The sequence below is a fragment of the Primulina tabacum genome, chromosome 18, assembly GCF_025594145.1.
Source record: "Primulina tabacum isolate GXHZ01 chromosome 18, ASM2559414v2, whole genome shotgun sequence".
Classification (NCBI taxonomy): Eukaryota; Viridiplantae; Streptophyta; class Magnoliopsida; order Lamiales; family Gesneriaceae; genus Primulina; species Primulina tabacum.
This window is the reverse complement of record NC_134567.1, coordinates 5,494,462-5,515,242: the sequence shown is the minus strand read 5'-3', so window position 1 is coordinate 5,515,242 and position 20,781 is coordinate 5,494,462. Positions and strand designations below refer to the sequence as shown.

The 20,781-nt window shown below is 35.4% G+C and overlaps 1 protein-coding gene and 1 pseudogene across 1 annotated transcript; one reads left to right on the top strand and one right to left on the bottom strand.

Annotated features, from left to right (window-relative positions):
• Positions 1 to 1,042: 1,042 nt before the first annotated feature.
• Positions 1,043 to 3,967, bottom strand: LOC142533127 (uncharacterized; annotated as a pseudogene).
• A 3,545-nt stretch (positions 3,968 to 7,512) lies between these two features.
• LOC142532961 (BTB/POZ and MATH domain-containing protein 3-like) lies at positions 7,513 to 12,189 on the top strand. Its single transcript, XM_075639520.1, has 4 exons — positions 7,513 to 8,097; positions 8,668 to 9,016; positions 9,122 to 9,392; positions 11,703 to 12,189. Exons 1-4 carry the CDS (start codon positions 7,718 to 7,720, stop codon positions 11,933 to 11,935), a joined length of 1,233 nt encoding a protein of 410 aa, XP_075495635.1. The 5' UTR covers positions 7,513 to 7,717; the 3' UTR covers positions 11,936 to 12,189.
• Positions 12,190 to 20,781: the final 8,592 nt, after the last annotated feature.

Here is a 20,781-nt window from a genome sequence, read left to right as displayed (position 1 = left end):
CTTCTCCAACCCCACACCCATTGCAGCACCATCAGTATTGCCCAAGTTCAAGTCATCTTCCTGTACGGCATCAGCAAAGCTCTCAGACCGTTTTCCAGTTGCACGATCGCGTCCAAAAATCTCACACCAATCATTATAATATGGCCAAGACCTATACCGCATCCCGTGGACACTGCTGTCCATCTGTGTGGCAAATTAGTGAAATTGTAAGGTCATAACTTGTCACAAGAATATACATGAATGTGTAATTAAAGCAGCTGAATTCGCAAGATATCAAGCTACTGGAATGTACAGTATAATTCTATAATGCACATTCCCCAACTGCCCACCTCCAATTCAGTACTTTTGTTTTTTAATAATTCAGTATAATTCTATACAGAAGATGGATATATTCATAGGAGAGCAGAGCTCTGAGCCTAAAAATTTGCCTTCCCCAACTGCCCACCTCCAAAGTCCAATCCAAACATTAAAAATTTGTAGAAATTCTACTTTTTTGTTTCCTGTTCTGTTCATCTGTGGCACTGTAAATTACTAGAAGCTATTAATTATATAAATATTGATTACAGCAACTAAGTACCACTCTGCATCTTCTCCATTACTTGGCAAGCATAAAAAATGTGAATCCAAGCCTAGATTGATATACCAGTTGAGTATTTACCTTCTCAAGGAGTTCCCATGCTTCATTTGTGGCGTCAATCATTTTTTCAGTTTCATTCCAACCTATTTCACTCTTGCTTAACAATGTCATTAATGTACCATGAAACTTTTTCCATACATGAATTTTTGAATTGATATGAGGATTGGCCCGCAAATCTGTATTTGGGAATGTTTTCTCATGGCATCATCTAAAAAACCCAAATAACCAATTCGGAATCCATTCTCACTCTTCCAACCATGATTGACAGCCTTCCTTTAATGCTTGAAGGAGAACATCTTCCTCTCTTGTTGTCCACACTCGCCTAGTCTTCTCAACTTTTTTTCCCTTGTCATGTCATTTGCTGCTACTTGTTCTAAACTCCATCTCTACTACAAAAACAAAAAATAAAAAACAAATACAGAAGGTTAGTATCTAAGTATAAGATTACTTTTCCAAATCGATTAACAAAATGACAAATTTCAAATAAAATAAAAAGTTTCATTCATAGAACAAAACAGGGAAACCAAACATCCACATTGAGGAATACAAATTATGGCATCAACATTGGTAAATCGAAAAATCTACGTGTTCAAAACATATAAATACGACATGTATCATGAACTAGAGTACATCGAAATTGCTAAATTATCTCTCCACATATCCCAAGCCGGAGAGGACTCAATATTTTCAATGAAACCATCTTCAGTATCGTTATTGGGAACAACACATGCATCCTCAGCTTCTAAGAAAGGATCATCTGGCATTTCCAATCGAATGAAATTATGTATGAGAATGCATGCCATGATAATTCGGTTTTGAACTTTCAATGGGGAAAATGATGGACTCCGCAAGATGGCCCATCTCCTTTTCAATAATCCAAACGCTCTTTCTATTACATTTCGTGCAGAGCAGTGCTTTGCATTGAAGAATTCCTTGTGATTTTGTGGACCAATGGAGCCATTTCCCCATGCATCCCTTTGGTATCGCACTTTCCTATACGGCATTAGAAAACCTTCTACATTGCCATATCCGTTGTCACATAATTAGTATTGACCTGTCATTCTAGTTACAACATGAAAAAAAATGATTACGTAGAACAAAAGACAAGAGTTATGTTCAATGTACTATTTGAATTGTAATAAGTGAGTAAAAAATGTATGTTTGACCTCGTGGTACTTTTAGCCCATTTTGTCGATGAATTGCATCTCGAAGTACCCTAGCATCTGCTGCCGATCCTTCCCAGCCAGTTAATGCATAAATGAATCTCATTTCTCGATCACAAACTCCCAAGATATTAACTAATGTGGTGCCTTTTCTTGTTCTATATTTGGGCTTTTTTTGATTAGACACGTGCACACTTATATATGTCCCATCCAATGCTCCAACACAACCCTACATACAAAAATTATTTGTTACTTTCAAATAATTTTTTGCTGTCATAGATTCACAATGATATTCAAAACATAAATAAACATACCTTAAACCATTTCCATGTTTCGTTAGTACAACTTTCATCAACAGGAACAAGCTTCGCGAGAAGTATTGGGTATAGCTTTAAGATTGATTTCAGAACTTTGTGAAAATGAGTGCTAATAGTGTGTCCACTACGTATATAGTCATGACTTATGATTCTATTTTTTTTATGATGAGCTAGTATGGACAAGACCATAGCCACCTTCTCCTCAACCATTACATGCCTAGATTCTACAAGTCCTCCAACATGTGTGAGCAAGTAACATAGTCGTCCAAATGCATTACGATTTATCCTCAAGTTGACAATGCATTGTGTATCTCCTAATTCAATAATCCTATGCAAGCGATTTATTTGGGAATGAAGCCTTCCTATAATTTTGTACGAGACATCTTCTGAACGAAGTCTATGTTTCCGATGTAGTACGTACTTTTTATATACTCGTACTAAAATAGTAAAAAACACAAATGCCCGCATAAGTACTGTGTATAGCACTAGCAACACTTGGATGTCCCGATCTTGATTGTCCATGGAAGTACAACTTCTGCCATACCATAATAAAATTGTACATCATGTTAGCAAAATAAAAATCTGAGCCAAAAGAAATTCCAGAACACAAGTTCCAAATAAAAAATTCTGGAATCAAGACAGAGACATGTTCTAGTAGAACTGCGACTTTTCAAATTCAATTTATTATAAAACCAAACTGGTTACTTTCCTTTCCTAACCTAAGTTACCAAACTATAATTAATTACGTAGATTCCTCAGTTTATAATCGCACATTAATTCATCCATAAATAATATACCAACAAATACAAACAAATCAATAGTCTCTCTTACATAACAATATATTCATTTTTAAATTTAGACTTCTTTGTGTTGATAATGCGATCAATGTCTAATCATATGCTTAGACTAAATTAAAATATATTTAACATGATAATTAAGATATATTCTCATTTGGAAAACAGAACAGTAGTTTGTTCAACGAGCCAATGCCATGGGAAACTTGTAGAGACGAGAATTAAACAAAAAAAGCAAGCTGCAATGCAAAGAAAACTTCACCAGAAAAAAGTCATTCAACTATACACTATATCGCTGTCCTAAAGTCTACAAATGATCATTATTGAAGGTGAAAGTAAAAAAAGATGTGGACCAGTGGATTGCTTCAATTTTTCTGTATATATAACACTAATCAAAAGATACAGACAAGTATTGCAAACAAATCCAAAAACCATGTTAAACAAGAAATTCCAGAACCATTTCAATTGCTACATCTCTTTCCCTGATATTTTCAAAAGAAGTTTTGCAATATGATTTATACCCTTGAGTCATATACATGGTGGGAGCTCTTTATAGGTGTCCGAATTGATGGATTTTACTCTGGCACAAACAACATTTAATGAACACGTGAAGCTTCACCCCCCCCCCCCCCCCTTTTCTTTATCTATAATGGCACAAAATACATGGTGAGACCTGCGAGACAGCTAAATGTCTTAAAATTGACGAAGAAACCTTTCGATATAGAAGAATCCGTGAATCTTTTCAGTGGAGAGCATCACATAACATCATTAAAGCTTGAGAATTAAAATAATTCTCTTGAGTTAACTTCGTAAATGGGGCAGTAGATGCACTTGAGTCATCCAGCAAAATATGAAGAAAATGGGGGCAGTAAATGCCCTTGAGTTAACTTCGTAAATCGCAACCAACTAATCTGATGCGCACACACAGACATACCAAACAAAATACGAAGATCTTCGCACCATCTAAACAATATGCATCACAAATCTCACCTTAGATCGTGCAGATCTTCGCACGAACGCCTCTTCGAAAGATGGGTTTTCTCCAGCCGCACTGAAGGATCGATGCAAACAAATGAAATGAGAGAAGATAGGGTTTTGGATTTTTATAAATTGGGGGTAATTAAGTCATTTGTAATGTATTTTATCATTACATTAAAATTATCACACCTCCTACAAAGGATGTTTTATCCTTCTCAAAATTTATTTATCAATATCATGGACTTTTTAAAAAGGTACCAAACGTAAGATAAAGGGGATTATTTATCAATCACACCCTTATCACGTGTACCAAACAATGCCTTAGTGAATTGATTCACATGGCTCCAATTAATCCGGTGTAGGCGGATCTAGCTCTTGATGAATCCCTACGAATGATCTTCAGAAACTTCTTTGTTTAATCTTCTAATCAGGTCCACGACTGGAAGATTTGTTCCTCTTTCAAATAGTACTAGAATATTTGAAAGAAGTTTTTACGTTGAGATCAAAAATTTGAGAGATGATTCAAATCTCTTTTTCTTAAAAAGTGGCCAAAAATATTTTGGAGGATTTTTTTGATGAAACTCTCGTGAATCACCCTTGGGGAATTGTGGAGGCTAGGTCATATTTTTTTAAAAAAAACAACAGCCTAAACCTAAATACCATAATTAACATTAATGGACTTTATTAATTAATTGAGCTAGTCCAACTAGTTTAATTAATTAATCAAAGTCCATTAATAACTTTAATTATTTAATATGTTCGACTTGTACTCATACAAGTCCATTAAACATACTCCCACTATATTTAATTTAATATTTAATAAACTCAACTTTTGAGCTTAACAAATTAAATCCATTATAAATTCAACATTTGAATTTAATATTTAAATTATAAATTCAAGGAGCCTCCAAAATTTAATATTTAATAAACCCAACTTTTGAGTTTAATAAATTAAATTCTCAAATTTTATAAATTCAACTCCTTGAATTTATTCTCTCCAAAATTTATAAATTCATAAATTCAACTTCTTGAATTTACTATCTTATAAATTCAACTCCTTGAATTTATTTTCTCAAAATTTAATTATCATAAATTCAACTCCTTAAATTTATTATATCATAATATAAATTCAACTCCTTGAATTTATTCTCTCAACGGGAACAAATAATTCAGTACTTGTGTGACCCTCAATGGTTCAGGGATACAGCTAGCCGTGGGTTCACAACTCTTTGTGATTCAGAATAACATTTATTCTTATTCGAGCTTACCCTAGTTAGCCTCATTCTTTTCATCAACACCATGATCAAGAATGTCAGAACTCATTTCTGATTGCACCCATTGGATCATGGTAAGAGCGTCTAGTAGCATCGCCCCATGATCCCCTAGGTATCACTTATAGTGCCTGCAAGAACCAGTCGATTATGATTAACGTACAGTACGGTCCCTTCATATCATATATCACGATCGAATCTGCAACCATTGATTCATCGAGGGTTGCATAATAATTCGATAACTATGTGATACATATAAATAGTGGCGTCACATGTACCATTGAAAAACTCCTTCTTCAATGTACATCTCATACTCTGGCCAGAGATTTCACACACTATTATTTCATCAGATCACATAGGATATCCACACTCGTAGGTGAGCGGTGAATTCCCGACTACAATGCACTGGCTTCTACATGTGTCGCAACTGTACCCAACCTCGCCACCTGATGACTCTCCTGGAGCCGATAAACGAGTCAAAGCACAGCCCTAGCATATAGAGCCTCAGTGTTGTCCCGAGTTGTAAGGACTAATGGTGTACAATCATAACCACGGACTTATCCTCTCGATGAATGATAACCACTTGGAAAGTCCGAGGGAGGGTTGTTCGGTATAATCATCATATGACTACCGATCTGCAGGTTTGGACATCTCTATGCCCTTACCAAGAAACGCAGTATACAACATCACAGATGCTAGTCTCGAGCTCAAGCGGCCTTTATTGTTATTTTAGGCGGCTGAATCGACTAGGAACGAATTTAGAATATGCAGTGTTTACAAATGAGTTTCAACATCGAATTACGATTCATTTGTATAAAAGTATAATCAAGAACTTTATCTATGCTGATTGCATGGTATACAGATAAATTAAAACGAAACCATTAAAAATAAATTATATTAAAATAAAGATTGTTTATTACACTTGAGTCAATAAATTCCACAGCCAACAGTTGGCTTACAGGACATCTACTCTAACAATTGTATGGGCTATAACTTTCAAATATTGTTTTAAGGTTTGGTAAAATGTTGGACGATTTTACGATGCAAGCTATTTCCATTGATTTTTAAATGTTAGTTGGTTGTTTTATTTTTAAAATGGTGTCAAGGTATTTTAAAGTATATATATGTATATTTTGAATTATGGAGATTAAGGAGAAAAAAAATTTTCTAGCACGTTTTAAGAAAACGAGTAGCAGACATTTCAATTTTTTTGTCGGTTGGGCTCTTGAAAGCTTGATAATACTTGAGCTTTTTCAAAGATGCAAGAGAGAGAGACTAAACCGAAATATTCCTCTATTTATATAATTTGATTTAACGATCAAATAGAGTAGTCGGTCACGTCATTTCCACATCACTGTCCTTTCCAAGAATAGTACACTGAGAGTAGTGCTCACGAAATTCTGACATTTTGTTGCGAATCAGAGACTGTTATTACGAAAAAATTTATCTCATATTTCATCTCGGATATGATCCTTAACATTTAGTAAATTTAATAATTTCAGGGAATGTATGTTGATATAGACTGACTGATCGTCTGAGAAAAACTACTCAGTATGTTATCCTTTGATGAGTTTGGCTATCAGTGACCATTTTGCTTTCGAGTAATAAATTATCAGTTTTGGTCTAAGCAATCGGTAGGGCTACTACATATACGCTTGAATATTTAGTATTCTTCTTGAATTCAATTCGGTTAGGCTCTGTAATTATCAACTGGATCGACATCCTTGTTAATTCACAAAAACATAAAAGTTCTGACACACCTCTTTAGCTCGTGATAAGTCATGTGTCCTGAATAATCATTGCATCTCATTTGATAAGATATTTTGTGCCGATACATTATTATTGATACATGTCATTTATATTGAAATATTGTATTGATGTATTACCATAGATTTGTTATAACTATATATAGCTCACTTTATTCCCTCACTAAATTCTCAAATATTTATCTCAATTTATTTTTATTTATCGTAAATTTCAGATACATGATTACATAACACCGAATAGGAAGAAAATTGTGAAAAATGAAAATGCTGGACCAATAAGACTGTGACATTATTGTTGTATTAATATTTTGGTTATCTTTTTTAAAGATGGTTTAACGAATGTTAGTTAAATATAACGATTATATTACAAACTCAGGACTCACAAACTACATGTTAATAATTATATTTAATTTATCATTTATAAATTTATTTTAGTTCTTTCTTATATTGTGTTTTTCAGTAATAATTTTTTCCATTTAGTTTAGATTGTAAAAATAATAATTTATTTCTTTCTTATATTGGATAAATATTGTCGGCACAAGTGGCTTTAAAAGTGCCCCACATGAATAATATGGACTAACTTGCATTTTAGGGGAAAGAATAAATGACTCTGTTGGATTCTTTCGTCGCACCCCCAAATTACAATCTCGATGATGCCCTTCAACTCACTGATTTATCCTCGATCAATTCCTCGAAATCTACCCAATTCGCCGGTGAATCTCACCTGAGATTCCAATAAACTCGCTTTCTAGGGTTTCCCATTTCCATGTCCCCCTCTTTCAATTTATGAGATGATTGTCAATCCCCAGAACTCCCTCGACTCCAGCTCAAAATCCGTAAATGAGACGGTGGATGGCTCGCACCACTTCACCATCCGTGGGTACTCCTTGGCTAAGGGTATGGGCCCGGGAAAATACATTTCGTCCGAAACTTTCAGCGTGGGTGGCTACGAATGGGCTATCTACTTTTACCCCGACGGGAAGAACGTCGAGGATTCGTCGCTGTATGTGTCGGTTTTCATTGCGTTGGCGAGCGAGGGCACGGATGTGAGGGCGCTCTTTGAATTGACTCTTTTGGACCAGAGTGGTAAAGGGAAGCATAAGGTGCACAGTCATTTTGATCGGGCGCTGGAGAGTGGCCCTTACTCTCTTAAATACAGGGGAAGCATGTGGTATGCGTCTTCTTGTTGTGCTTGATTTTTTATTTAAGAGATCCGATTGAGATTTTCTTTAAATCTTGAATTGGTACGTTGATCAATGATTTGAGAACGTGTGGTGGTTTTAGATGATCAATTGAATAACGTATTTTATCAAATTATCCTACACGAAATTGAGTTCTTTGTTTATTCATAATTTGGCTAGGTAGAAGAATATTTGAGGCTGACTTAGAGAATTCTGAGCTGAACAGAACCCACAAAATACCCGTGTCTGTTAGTAGCGTTGAAATAATCACTCATCCAGGGGCAATGCTCTGGAATCAGATTACTGTTTTTAATAAAACAAAGAAAGCTCGGGTTATTTGATTGCGTTAAAGAAGTATTTTTTTTCATGGGATGGTGTTTTCTGTAAATTCGGGTTATTCTCTTGTCATTTTTTGTTGTTCTTTAAAAAATAAAGAGAGTGATTTACGATGTGTGGAAATGGTGATCAGGGGAATTAAATAAAAATCATCTGATTTTCCTTATACCTATTGCTCCCAATTATTAGTTAGCTGGTCTGATTTCTCCTTGCTTTCTTCGCAGGGGATATAAACGGTTTTTCAGGAGGGCTTCTTTAGAAGCTTCTGATTTTCTGAAGGATGATTGTCTTTCTATGCACTGTACTGTGGGAGTTGTTAGAACTCGCGTGGAAGGACCAAAATCTTACAATGTTCTCGTCCCACCGTCAGACATTGGACAGAGTTTCAAGTATTTGCTGGATACTGAACTTAACTGTGATGTTGTTTTCCATGTTGGGGTAGAGACATTCAAGGCCCATAAGTTGATACTTGCTGCTCGTTCTCCTGTGTTTAGAGCACAATTTTTTGGTCATATTGGAAATCCTAATAGTGGCAGAGTAGAACTTGAAGATATTGAACCTTCTATTTTCAAGGTAATGTATTTGTTTGTCTCTCATATCTCAATCTGTTTTGTCGCGTGAAATACCAGATCTTTCTTGATGAACTACATTGAATTGCGAGGCCCTAATTATGTGCAGGCACTGCTACACTTTATCTACTCTGACAGTCTTCCCAATTTTCATGAAATAATTGACTCCACATCTATGTCCACCTACACAATTATGATGCAGCATCTACTAGCTGCTGCGGACCGCTTTGGGTTAGAGAGATTGAAACAGCTCTGTGAAGCAAAATTGTGTGAAGATGTTAGTGCTGATACAGTAGCGACAACTCTTTCTCTAGCAGAGCAGCATCGCTGCCCGCAGCTGAAGTCCATATGTTTGAAATTTGCAGCAACAAACTTGGGAGGTGCGTGTGGTCCGTAGATCTGAGCCGTCCAATGTTTCAGATTATGTCATTTTAATTTTTCAGTCTGTTATCTGTATGCTTGATGCGATGACACGAATGCTCATTGACTAGGGGGATTTTATGGTCATCTACTTTATTAGTCATCTGCTATTAAATGTCTGGAAAGTGTGTTTATTTCTCCCTGATTTGTATATAGAAGACACAAATGGAATTTGTTCTTTTTTATAGGAGTAATTTGAACGTTTACATTTTACACACGATGATAAGCTAGTTTACAAAGCAAGTTGCTCAATCTTCAATAAATGGTGGGAATTTTTGGGTCATCTACTTTAAGTTATCTTAAAGTGATGTTCAACTTTTAAATATTTATTGTAAATAGAAAAAACATTCCTCGGAGGTTTTTCTAGTTTTTGGTTGTAGTGGAATAGTGTGAAAACTTACATCTTACACTTTGTTTTTTAAATACTTACATCTTGCACTTGATAAACTAGTTTCAGCGCAAGAAAATTGTTTTCATTCTGAGAAAAATATTTCAACTCGATTGTGATTTTTTTTTTTCAGTTTTTGTTTGTTTCCAAATGTATCGTTACTATGTGACTGAGGAAAATGTTCTGGGTCTCTGAGACCATGGGGCGCGTTTTTAGTTTCCAAACAGATTTCTATCAGTTGATCTAAAAATTATTGCTTTCAGTTGGCAAAGTTTCAGTATGATTTTGGTTAATATTTGTCTTTATATTCCATTTTGTAATCCCAAAGGAACTGATATTGGGTTAGCAAGGGTTTGGCCGCAATGGCCCCTGCAAATGTGTGATATTTTCAACTTACGAAACGTAAGATGTGTAAAAAAAATTAATCTGATAAGAGTGAGGAAGTCTTATATGCAATCCCTCTACGTGAAAATGACAATGAAAAGGAAAAGTCTTCAGTTAAATGCCAATACACAAGTCCTATTGAGTGATCGTGTCTTTCCAAACCAATCCAAGTTGTTTAATTAGAACCAATGCAATGTGGCTCCTCTTTTAGAAGAAACATTTTTTTCTTAAAATCTAGAGGCTTCATAGAGTTTTTTCTGTATTGATATGGTTTCTTATATAACGCAAGCACGTTTTATTGGCGACTTTACCATTCAAAGCTAGAAGTTCCGTGTCCAGCTTTGAGAATGATGTCTTACTCGACACAAACATCAGCTTTCTGTACGTGAAGTATGATTTAGAATCTTATGTAGAGCCATATGATGGTAATCTATCCTGCACAATGTCACTGTTGTTTCATTGCTGACAGAAGCAGCATTTGTCTTATAGGCCCTTCGAAAAACAGAAAATGGTTTAGTTATTTCTTATTCTACATATGAAGAAGTTTATCTTTAAAACATTGATTTTGGGCTTGGCATGATGCATGCTAAAGATTTTGTGTTAGCTATCTAAATAAGTTCTTGTATAAACAGTTTCGGAAAATTGTTAGTTACCATCGCAGCATTCAAATTCTGCTTCGTCATAATCCTAGAGAAATTTTGATATATTACATAGTGTTAGAAATGCAAACTTTTCGGTTTTATCTATTTGCAAAAAATTGTCTTTATAAATCAGTTATTTTTAATTTTCCACGCCAGAGTTTGAGGGCGGTTATGAATAATTTATCTCTTTCGTTTGTTGTGAACTTATCATGAAACAGAAATCTATACTTTGGGGTAGATTAAATCTTTTTGCGGCAGCTGTTGTTATCTTTTTAAATCTTAGATGAGTAATAGCATATGTCTCCTTGCTGAAGACTTCATATGTATCCAATCTAAAAATTTTTCTAGTTGAGAAAATGTTTACTATTATTGTCTATAAGAAAAAGATGCCTGGTGTTGGTTTATATGATGGACAGTAAAATAATCAAAATTTCTGACTCTCTACTAGTTTTTGCTTTAGTGTGACTTTAATTGCAAGATTCGTTAGCTTACAGATAGATGATTGGATAAACATCACAAGAGTATGTTTCTTCTCTTGGAAAGGTTTGATCAAACATACTAATTCTTTTGTTTAGTTAGTATTTTTTAATGATTTTTTATTTATTTTTTTTTTTTTGGTGAGTTGTGTTATCATTGTGAATAGTTTTGTGTAGAGACGCGACGCATCCAATTGATGTGAATATAGTTATAATATTACGTATATACAGAATCTTCTTAGCTTCAAATTAGAGTTATAAAGAATACTCTCTGCAGTAAAATTCCGTTGGCTTTTATACCTTTGTCCTGATTGTTTAAAATTTGATGAATTAGAATTTCTTGGTTCTCAGAATTGCTAAAACCTTGCCTATTTGTAATAGTGGTCATGGAATCCGAAGGATTCAAAGACTTAGAAGAGAGCTGCCCCTCGCTCTTATCCGAACTGCTTGAAACGGTTGCATTAGTCGATGAGAAGTCAAATCCTGTATCAGGTAAGAAACGTAGCGGTAGCAGTATATTCGGGTTAGATTTGGCTGCCGATGGTGGTGGTGGTGGTGGTTGTGTAGCAGAATCTGGTAATCCTAGTGGAAGGCGGCTGTGTAGGCGGATCTAATGTTGCGAAACAAGCTTATTGATAACGCTTACTTAACTCTAGTTCTAATGTATCGTGTTTATAGTAATAAATTTTTGCATGTATCGGTCGAATACTTCGTTCCAAACATTATAATTTTGTTTCTTGTGGGATGCATGGTATTGTTGGGGTTGTAACCGATGTTCATCGTGCTTTGGCTAAGTGTCACTTGATTTGTCTGTCCATTTAATGAATACGCTTTGGCCTTGGTACTCCAGGCCGATCGAAAGAATTTTAAGTGTTCATCTGTGCAAGTAAAATGGAGGATGGTACACAACGCCAATATCCATTGAAAGATTTAGTATTTTGCTTGGTAATCTGGGTTTGGACAGGCAAAAGGCGGGCGTCTTTCAAGGGAGCTCCATCCATATAAGAAGCCCTGGGTCATTTTGCTCTGTCCCGACAAGCCAAGTGAGTTGTTCAGTAATTTAATATAGAGATGTTTCGCTTATTCAAAAAGTACATTGGATATTTCAAGCTATTTACCAATAAGATGGATAAGGATACAAACATAACCATTCGAAATATTGGAAGCGTGAAATCATTATTTATTTATTGCATAAAAATTCACAAGAAAATTTAGTGTGTGGAAGGATCATATCCCTCCTTGACTTCCATTGTTGTTGATACTAAAATTAAAATAAACCATTGGAGCCCAAAGTCTTTGAATTTTCTAAGCCAGGAAGAGCCCCAAATAAATTTACGTAGCAAGAATTCCGACTACATCGAGATTAACACTTTAGATGCATAAATATTTTCATGAATCAACATATTATATTATCTTGCATGTTGTTTGTATTAGAGTACATGTCCTGTCAGCTAACGATTGGTTGAGAAATTTATCGATTCAGTTGTAATTAATAATTTTTATTTTAATATAATTTAATTTTTTATGATTTTCATTTTACTTTGTCTGTATATTCATGCATATCGGCAAATCCAAATTACGATAAAAGTTACTTTTAAAGAAATAGTAGATTCATCGATTGATATTGCTATATGAGATAAATAAATGAGTAACCTTCAAAATTCAAAATTGAGAACTATATCAAGGAATCTTTGTGCAGGAAAAATTGTAAGAGTAATTTATCCAAGAATTGTCTGCAACCAAACAGATCGAGACTGCAGCTGAGCTTTGACGTTACATCAAAACTCCACATTCAAAATTTTTTATTAGAAACAAGTTTATTGAAACTGTAACGCCCTGTACCAAGACGAGTCTTTTCAGCGTGCTTATGTCCTCACTCACACGCACCCTGGGAAACTTCCCAGGAGGTCACCCATCCCAAAATTGCTCCAAGTAAAGCACGCTTAACTTTGGAGTTCTTATGTGATGAGCTACCGAAAAGAAGATGCACCTTCGTGATATGAGTAGTACAAATCAAATCTTTTAAGTCATCTTCAACTGTACAGTCCATTACATTGAACAGTCTCGGTGAAACGTCCTGTCCTTTTTATTGCTTTAAAAGTACTAGAAATTTTTTTTTTCTAATTTTTGGCCCTCACATATAAATATTTTTATAAAATATTTTGCATATAAAAACATCACCCACTAGCATTTTTAAAATCAAGTGCACTAGTCATAAAAATGAAATCGTCTACTGTTTTATCAAACCTAAAAAGCAATAATTTGAAAAGAATAGTCCATACTAAACCTCTCAAATGCATAAATAAATAATCTTAAAAATCTTTAATCATAAAGCATGAGTCAAAAGTCATAATGCGGAAAAAGTAGAAGCGCTGGTCCTCGGGTTGTGTGCGCCTTCAGTCCAGTCAAATCACCCGTCAAGCCCACCCTCAACCCCACCTGCATCCATCACACCTGGTGAGTCTAAAGACAACACACCATAATCTTTATAACGAGTAATACGTAATACAGTCAACATATAACGGTGAAAAATACTTGTACTTAAAATATCGTTTTCATAAAGATGCATAAACATAAACATTTTCGTAAACATTTTCATGATGCATAAAACTTTAAACATAAACATTTTTCATGACATGCAAACATGAATTTCCTTTTCCTCAACATGACATGACATAAAACCTTAAACATAATCATGAACATTTCCTTTTTTTTCCTCTGTTGAATTCATATCGTTAATTGTGACTTTCCTCAACATGACATGAAAATCGATGGATCCATCTACATATAACCACAGTACTGGGCGGCGGGGGACACCAGCAACACTCTCACCGGTCAACTGGGCCCTGGCCTATCATGATCGAATAGAAATACGATCGTCGGGGCTCCCTCTGGGGCCTTCTCCCATAAATGGGCTTCCTCTGGGGCCTTCTCCCCTCACGACATTCCCATTCTTACCTCAAACCTCATATCCTCATAACCTCATATTCGCAATAATGGAAACACGATCGTCGGGCTCCCACTGGGACCATCACCCTCACGACGTCGCCATCATTAACGAATTAGTCACAACCACTTCACTTCCTTCAACATTTTTCATTCACATCACTTTAGAAAAATCGTGAATAATATTTGCATTTTTCATTTTGAAACCAAGCATGCAACATGTATTTTAAATGTCTTCCATAAATCATAAAAATCAAATAGACATTTTAAAAAATCATAATTTAATCATAGATACATCATATACATTTAAAAATAATCATAATATCATAAAAACAGCATTTAGGGCACTGCCATGACCTTTACAAATTTCTGGGTGTAAAAAGACCTGTTTTACCCCTAGACTCGACATTTTACGTTTTCGACTTTTTTCTTGATTTTATGACTCTAACATGTTCCCAAATAATTATTTAAGCTCACATGAATTTTTTCATAATTTTATTTAGCTTAATTCGATGACTTTTAATTTAATCTTTAAATGTGACGTATTCATGCGTTTTAATCACGAATTAAAACCAAAATTTCATATAAAATTCCCAAATTAAAAACTTAGACTTATAATAATTATTTAAGCTTAAACATATTTTTTCATAATTTTATAAAGCTTAAAACTAGACTTTTCAATTAACTCGTTAATTAGCGTTTCGTGCGGCGATTAAATTCCGAATAAATCCAAAACTCGTTATTTTGATCCCAAATTTTAATCATAGAATTTTTAGTATTTATTCTACCCTCCCAAGTCATTAACCACCCCCGTGGACCCTTGGATCAATTTTTCCTTCTTTAATTTTCGTTTTTGACACTTAATCAAACGCACCGAGCCATCTCCTAATTTACTCGAGCCACGCCCGAGCCACCTCGAGCCAAAACTTAGCCAACCCATCTAGGGACCCTACTGTGCAAGCCCAAGCCCATAAACCATCCCTGGCCCGACCCAAACACTTCTAAAACGTGACCCAACATTCTGCATACATGTGTGTGTGTGTCACCTTGCACTTCTAGGACTCCTAACTCCACTAGGACCCTTCCAGCTAGTTAACCATCGAGCCCACCTCACCCTAGACATCCCTGGACCATGCCCAGACTCGACCCAAACCAACCCAAGCCCCTGGACGCGAGCAGCAACCCACTGAACATGGACAGCAACCTCTCGCCTACTTGCTGTCATGATCCTCACTCTCACGTTTTTGATGCTAGGCTTCTACCCATCGAGCCACTCCTTGAACCATCCCCTCAAGCACCCTCCTAGGACCCTAAGGACATAACCTAGCCCAGCCCAGACCCCCTGGCCGAGCCCCCTCTCTCCCAGCAAGCCGCGCAAGCCCTGCGCAGAAGTGTGGCTTGCTCTCGGGTAGGGTCCTAGCATGGCTAGGACTCTTTCCCAGCCCTTACCGTGAGTCCTAGCTTGGCTAGGACTCTCCTCCTGACCCGTGACAGACTCTAGCCGAGCCCTGGCCCAAGCCAAGACCAAGCCAACCCTGGAACAAGGAACCCGATCCCCTATACCCTTGACAGCAAGGTTACGGTTGTTGCTTGTTCTTGTTTTCCTTTTTTTTTTCTTTGTTCCAGCCGAGTGTTGGGTGGTGTGTGGGACTCTAAAACATGTATAAACCTTAGTTGATCTTATCCGTAATCATGACAGCCCCTTAACTAAACAATAAACAAGTTATTGGATTCAAAGAATCAAGTTTCCTCATGTATACAAGCAATAAACCAAAATTTTCAGAAATAATTCCATGAACTTCATGCATACAATAATTCAAACAATACTATGATATGATGGATGAGAAAAGGAGATGTATGACGTGCCTTTGCGTTATATACGCTCGAATATCCGTTGACGACGAAGAACGGAGAGGACCCTTTGGCTTGAACTTGCTTGCACCTTTCGAAAACCCTTTCCAAATGTTGTATATGTGCCGTGTGTGTGTATGAGAGGGTGGGGAGAGTTTTCAGAAATAAAAATTGAGTGGCCGTGAGGTTTGATTGCAAAGTGAAGGGTTTTGTGTGCATTAGTATATTAAATACACTAATTAAATAGTTAATTAGGCTTTAGGCCTATTAAGCCACAAAATTTAAGCCCATTAGCTTTAATTAGGATTTAGTAAAATAATAACAAAGTTTTCCTTTAATTAAATATGTGAATTTACTAGCCGGGTTGCCCAAAAGTTCGTATTTTAGTTGAAAAATCAACACCGATAAAATTTACGTCCCGGCGTATAAAATCACTTCAAAACCCTTTATTTTCAAAAATACTAAAAACCATCAACTTTATTTTAAATAATTAAAAATAATTATTTAACAAAAACATTTTACATTTACAGCCCTCGGTCCCCGTTTCTCGATCGTCACTTGAACATTCCTTAAAAATACCATTTTAATGCAACATGTAGAAAAATATATTTTAAACATGTAAATATGCATAACATAATTAATTCATGCAATTAAAATATTTAATTAAAATACAGGAGAATTTAATAATTCAAATGCATGTGGTTCGCGTGGACCTTTAAATTTTCAGGGCTTTACACTCTGAATCCCTCTCATTCCGGTGTGGTATCGGTTCATTCATGTTCCCTCCACCTAGAAGCCTGCCAGGAGCCGCTCATTGTCCGTGCAACCTCATGGCACCGGCGATCACCCCCCGCCCTCTTCGGCCCTCGGGCCTCACATGCCCACCAGCTTCCGCTTGGTTCGTCCCCGAACCACACCGTACTAAGAGAGGTCGGCTCTGATACCAACTGTAACGCCCCAGATTCGACGACTGTCCTCACTGTACCAAGACGAGTCTTTTCAGCGTGCTTATGTCCTCACTCACACGCACCCTGGGAAACTTTCCAGGAGGTCACCCATCCCAAAATTGCTCCAAGTCAAGCACGCTTAACTTTGGAGTTCTTATGTGATGAGCTACCGAAAAGAAGATGCACCTTCGTGATATGAGTAGTACAAATCAAATCTTTTAAGCCCTCTTCAACTGTACAGTCCATTACATTGAACAGTCTCGGAATCCCTCTCATTCCGGTGTGGTATCGGTTCATTCATGTTCCCTCCACCTAGAAACCTGCCAGGAGCCGCTCATTGTCCTGTGCAACCTCATGGCACCGGCGATCACCCCCCGCCCCCTTCGGCCCCGGGCCTCACAGAAATACTAGAAATATTTGAAAAAGTTGCTCAAACAAATATCCAGAAAGAATCCAGATTTCTTTGATACAAGAAACATATATCTAGATCCAAGACAAACTGATTATATAATATAATCCAAAGTCTTAAAATGAAAGCAAGAAGATTATCTTATTGAGTATATAGAATAACAAGTCACAGGTGATGAAAAATCTATCCAGGAAGCCCCACAAGTACTAAAAAACATTTCGAAATAAGAAAGCTTAGATGTCCAGAATGGTGGAGAAAAAGCCGGAATAGTATTTAATATTACAAAATAAATCATTTTTCTTGTAATACTATATACTATTTAAAAACAACATATGAAGAACATACAAAGGAATTATCAAAGTAATCACAAGAAAAAAACCAGATCAATTGGTTTTTGAGTTAGAGTTTCTCGAGAAATATAAGCCTAAGAAACGTCTAGAGAATGAAAATAATTCATGACAGATGATAGAATGTGGAAAATCCAATGACCACGAGACCATTGACGATATACATTCTTATAAGATCGATTTGGAGGATAATCGTTGAACTACAATATCTCGGTTATTGAAATATTGAACATTGATTGTAACGTCCGAAAAACCTACATAAAACACATGCATGCAAAATAGTTTTAATTGCTTAATTGTTTTTTAATTGTTTTTAAATGCTTGCATGATATTTATTATATGATTAAATGTATAATTGCATGATTAAATTATAATATGACATGATTACATAAAATTAAGGATTTTACCCGAATATTCGATAATAGGCAGGGGAAAGAAGACCGGGGACGACCAAGACAAGAATATGTATTCTATTTAAATAATGGAAAGGCTTCCTAATATGATTTAAAAATGACTAATTTTCCCTAAAAATGTTGGAGTTCGAATTATTTTACGAATCGAGCTCGATTTTTCTCGGGAAGCTGGTTTTGGGCAAACAAGGAGTTTTAAAAGATAAAAAATATTATTTTATGGAAAATTATTTTAAAAACTTTTATTATTTAATTAATTAAGTGTTATTGGGCTAAATTTAATTAATTTAAGTAGGCTCAATTACCCTTAAGCAAGTAAGCCCAAAACAAAAGTCCATTTAACTTGTTAATTTATTTATAAATAAGTTACCAAGCTTTCAAAAACACAATAATCTTTCACCCTAGCAGCCGTAACACACCGTCAAAGCACACACCACAATTTCGAAAAAAAATAAGGAGAAGAAAGCTTGTGTTCTTTGTCGTTCATTCGTCCTTCCTCGCCGACAATTGAAAATTCGAGCGTTATAAACGTAAAGGCACGTTTTCTAAACCCTTTCAAACATCATACAAATCATATTATGCATGATTTAATTGTTTATGCATGAAAAATATTGGTGTTCGATTATTTTACGGTGGGATACGTATTTTTCAAAGTTTCAACGATTTTACGTTTCTTTGAAAAACGTTATGAATCCAAGGGTAAAGCTGCCAAAACATGATAAATTATGATTTAATTATAGTAAAAAGATGACAAATTTAAAGGTTTTAAGGCTGGGCAACAGAAGGAACAAGAAGAAGAGAAAAAAAAAGAACAGCAAGTAAGGGCCGAGAGTCCTAGGGTGGCTAGGAGTCTTGTAGCGTGGGACATCTTGTGCACAGAATTGTAGGGCTCGTTGCTGGGATTGTGTATGACTTAGGGCCTGGTTATATGGGCTGGGCATGGTCAGGAGGGTGCCTAGGTGGGTTGGCTCAGGTTTGGCTCGAGGTGGCTCGGGTGTGGCTCGAATAAATTGGGAGATGGCTCGGTGTGTTACTCTAAGGGTCAAAAAACGAGATTTTAAGAACAAAAATTGAATCCATGGGTCCACGGGTGTGCCTCATGACTCAGAAGGGTAGAATAAATAATAAAAATGTTATTTTTAAAATTTGGGATCAAAATAATGGGTTTTGGATTTATCCGGTATTTTATCGCCGCACAAAATGTTAATTAAAGAATTAATTGAAAAACCTAGTTTTAAGCTTTATAAAATTATGTAAAATTATATTTAAGCTTAAATAATTATATAGAATAAGCTCATGTCCATTAAAAGTGAGAAAAAGATAAATTCGAAAATTTTTACGTCCAGGGGCAAAACGGTAATTTTACACCTAGAGAATACGTAAACGCTTGGCAGCGTCCCGAAGGATCATAATGCTTGTAAAATGATATTTTATGATTTACTTATGATGATTTTGATGACAATATGTTATTTTTATGATTTATGATAAAGCCGTGCAATTTATACTGTTTAAAATATTATTTTTGGAAAGCTGTCTTATTTTATGATTTTCAAAGAAAAAGAAAATATTTTGAGGGATGTGAATTGACTGTGACAAAAAGATATGATATATGATATATGGTTTTGTGGGGATGACGTGAGGGCCAAGGCCCTAGAGGGAGCCCATATACGGGCCAAGGCCCCAGAGGGACCCCGTGTACGGGAAAAGACCCCAGAAGGACCCCGACGATCGTATTTCCACGGTGGAGCCTAGTGCACACCCCCATAGACCATGTGGAGCTAAGACTGCAGTCGAACAAATGATAAAAGCTAGTCACTTTCAAGGATCAAACTTCACCCAAAATGATATATGATTGAAAGCTTATGATAAAAATGATTTTATGATATACGATTCATGATGACGATTAAAGCTATTATTTTTAAAAATGATTTATTTATGCTCAAAGCTTATTTTAAATGATTTTTGAAGGATTTATTTATTCTTAAAGTTATTTTACAATGATTTTACGATTTATGATTTAATTATGCTAAAATGATTTTAAATGATTTATTTATGTTCAAAAGATATTTTAAATAAAAATATGATTTTAATGCATGTGATTGTATATGTATTATTTGCTATCCAGGTTTAGAACGTGCTGAGTCTTTAGAGTCACTAGGTTTGTATGATGCAAGATTTGATGATTTATAGGATGTGCTGACGCTTGAGTTGATCGAGTGCAGCAGTACACATCGATGGCCTTTATGTTTTTGCACTAGCTTGATAGATTAATGATTTAAAGATTATGTCAATAATTTTTATTAGGGATATTTTTATGTTTAATTTTATTATTAGCCGATCTTTTTAAAGGTCGATTTAGGAATTTTGGTTAGTCGATGATTTAAGATTTTATTTTATGCACTTGAGATTTAAATTGTTAATTTATTATGATTCATGATTATGTTAAATTATTTTATTAGAATTTATGAATTAAGATTAGAAAAAAAAATCGAGGTCATTTCAGATGAATTAAATTGAGTTTGGTTTTCAAATTATGGCAGAAGACACTCA

What these genes read in the sequence shown, in the direction of transcription:
- LOC142532961 (XM_075639520.1), top strand. Translation starts at nt 7,718, where the DNA reads ATGATTGTCAATCCCCAGAACTCCCTCGACTCCAGCTCAAAATCCGTA. An exon ending in AAATACAGGGGAAGCATGTG is followed by an intron (nt 8,098 to 8,667) that starts GTATGCGTCTTC and finishes CTTTCTTCGCAG; the next exon opens with GGGATATAAACGGTTTTTCA. An exon ending in TTGAACCTTCTATTTTCAAG is followed by an intron (nt 9,017 to 9,121) that starts GTAATGTATTTG and finishes AATTATGTGCAG; the next exon opens with GCACTGCTACACTTTATCTA.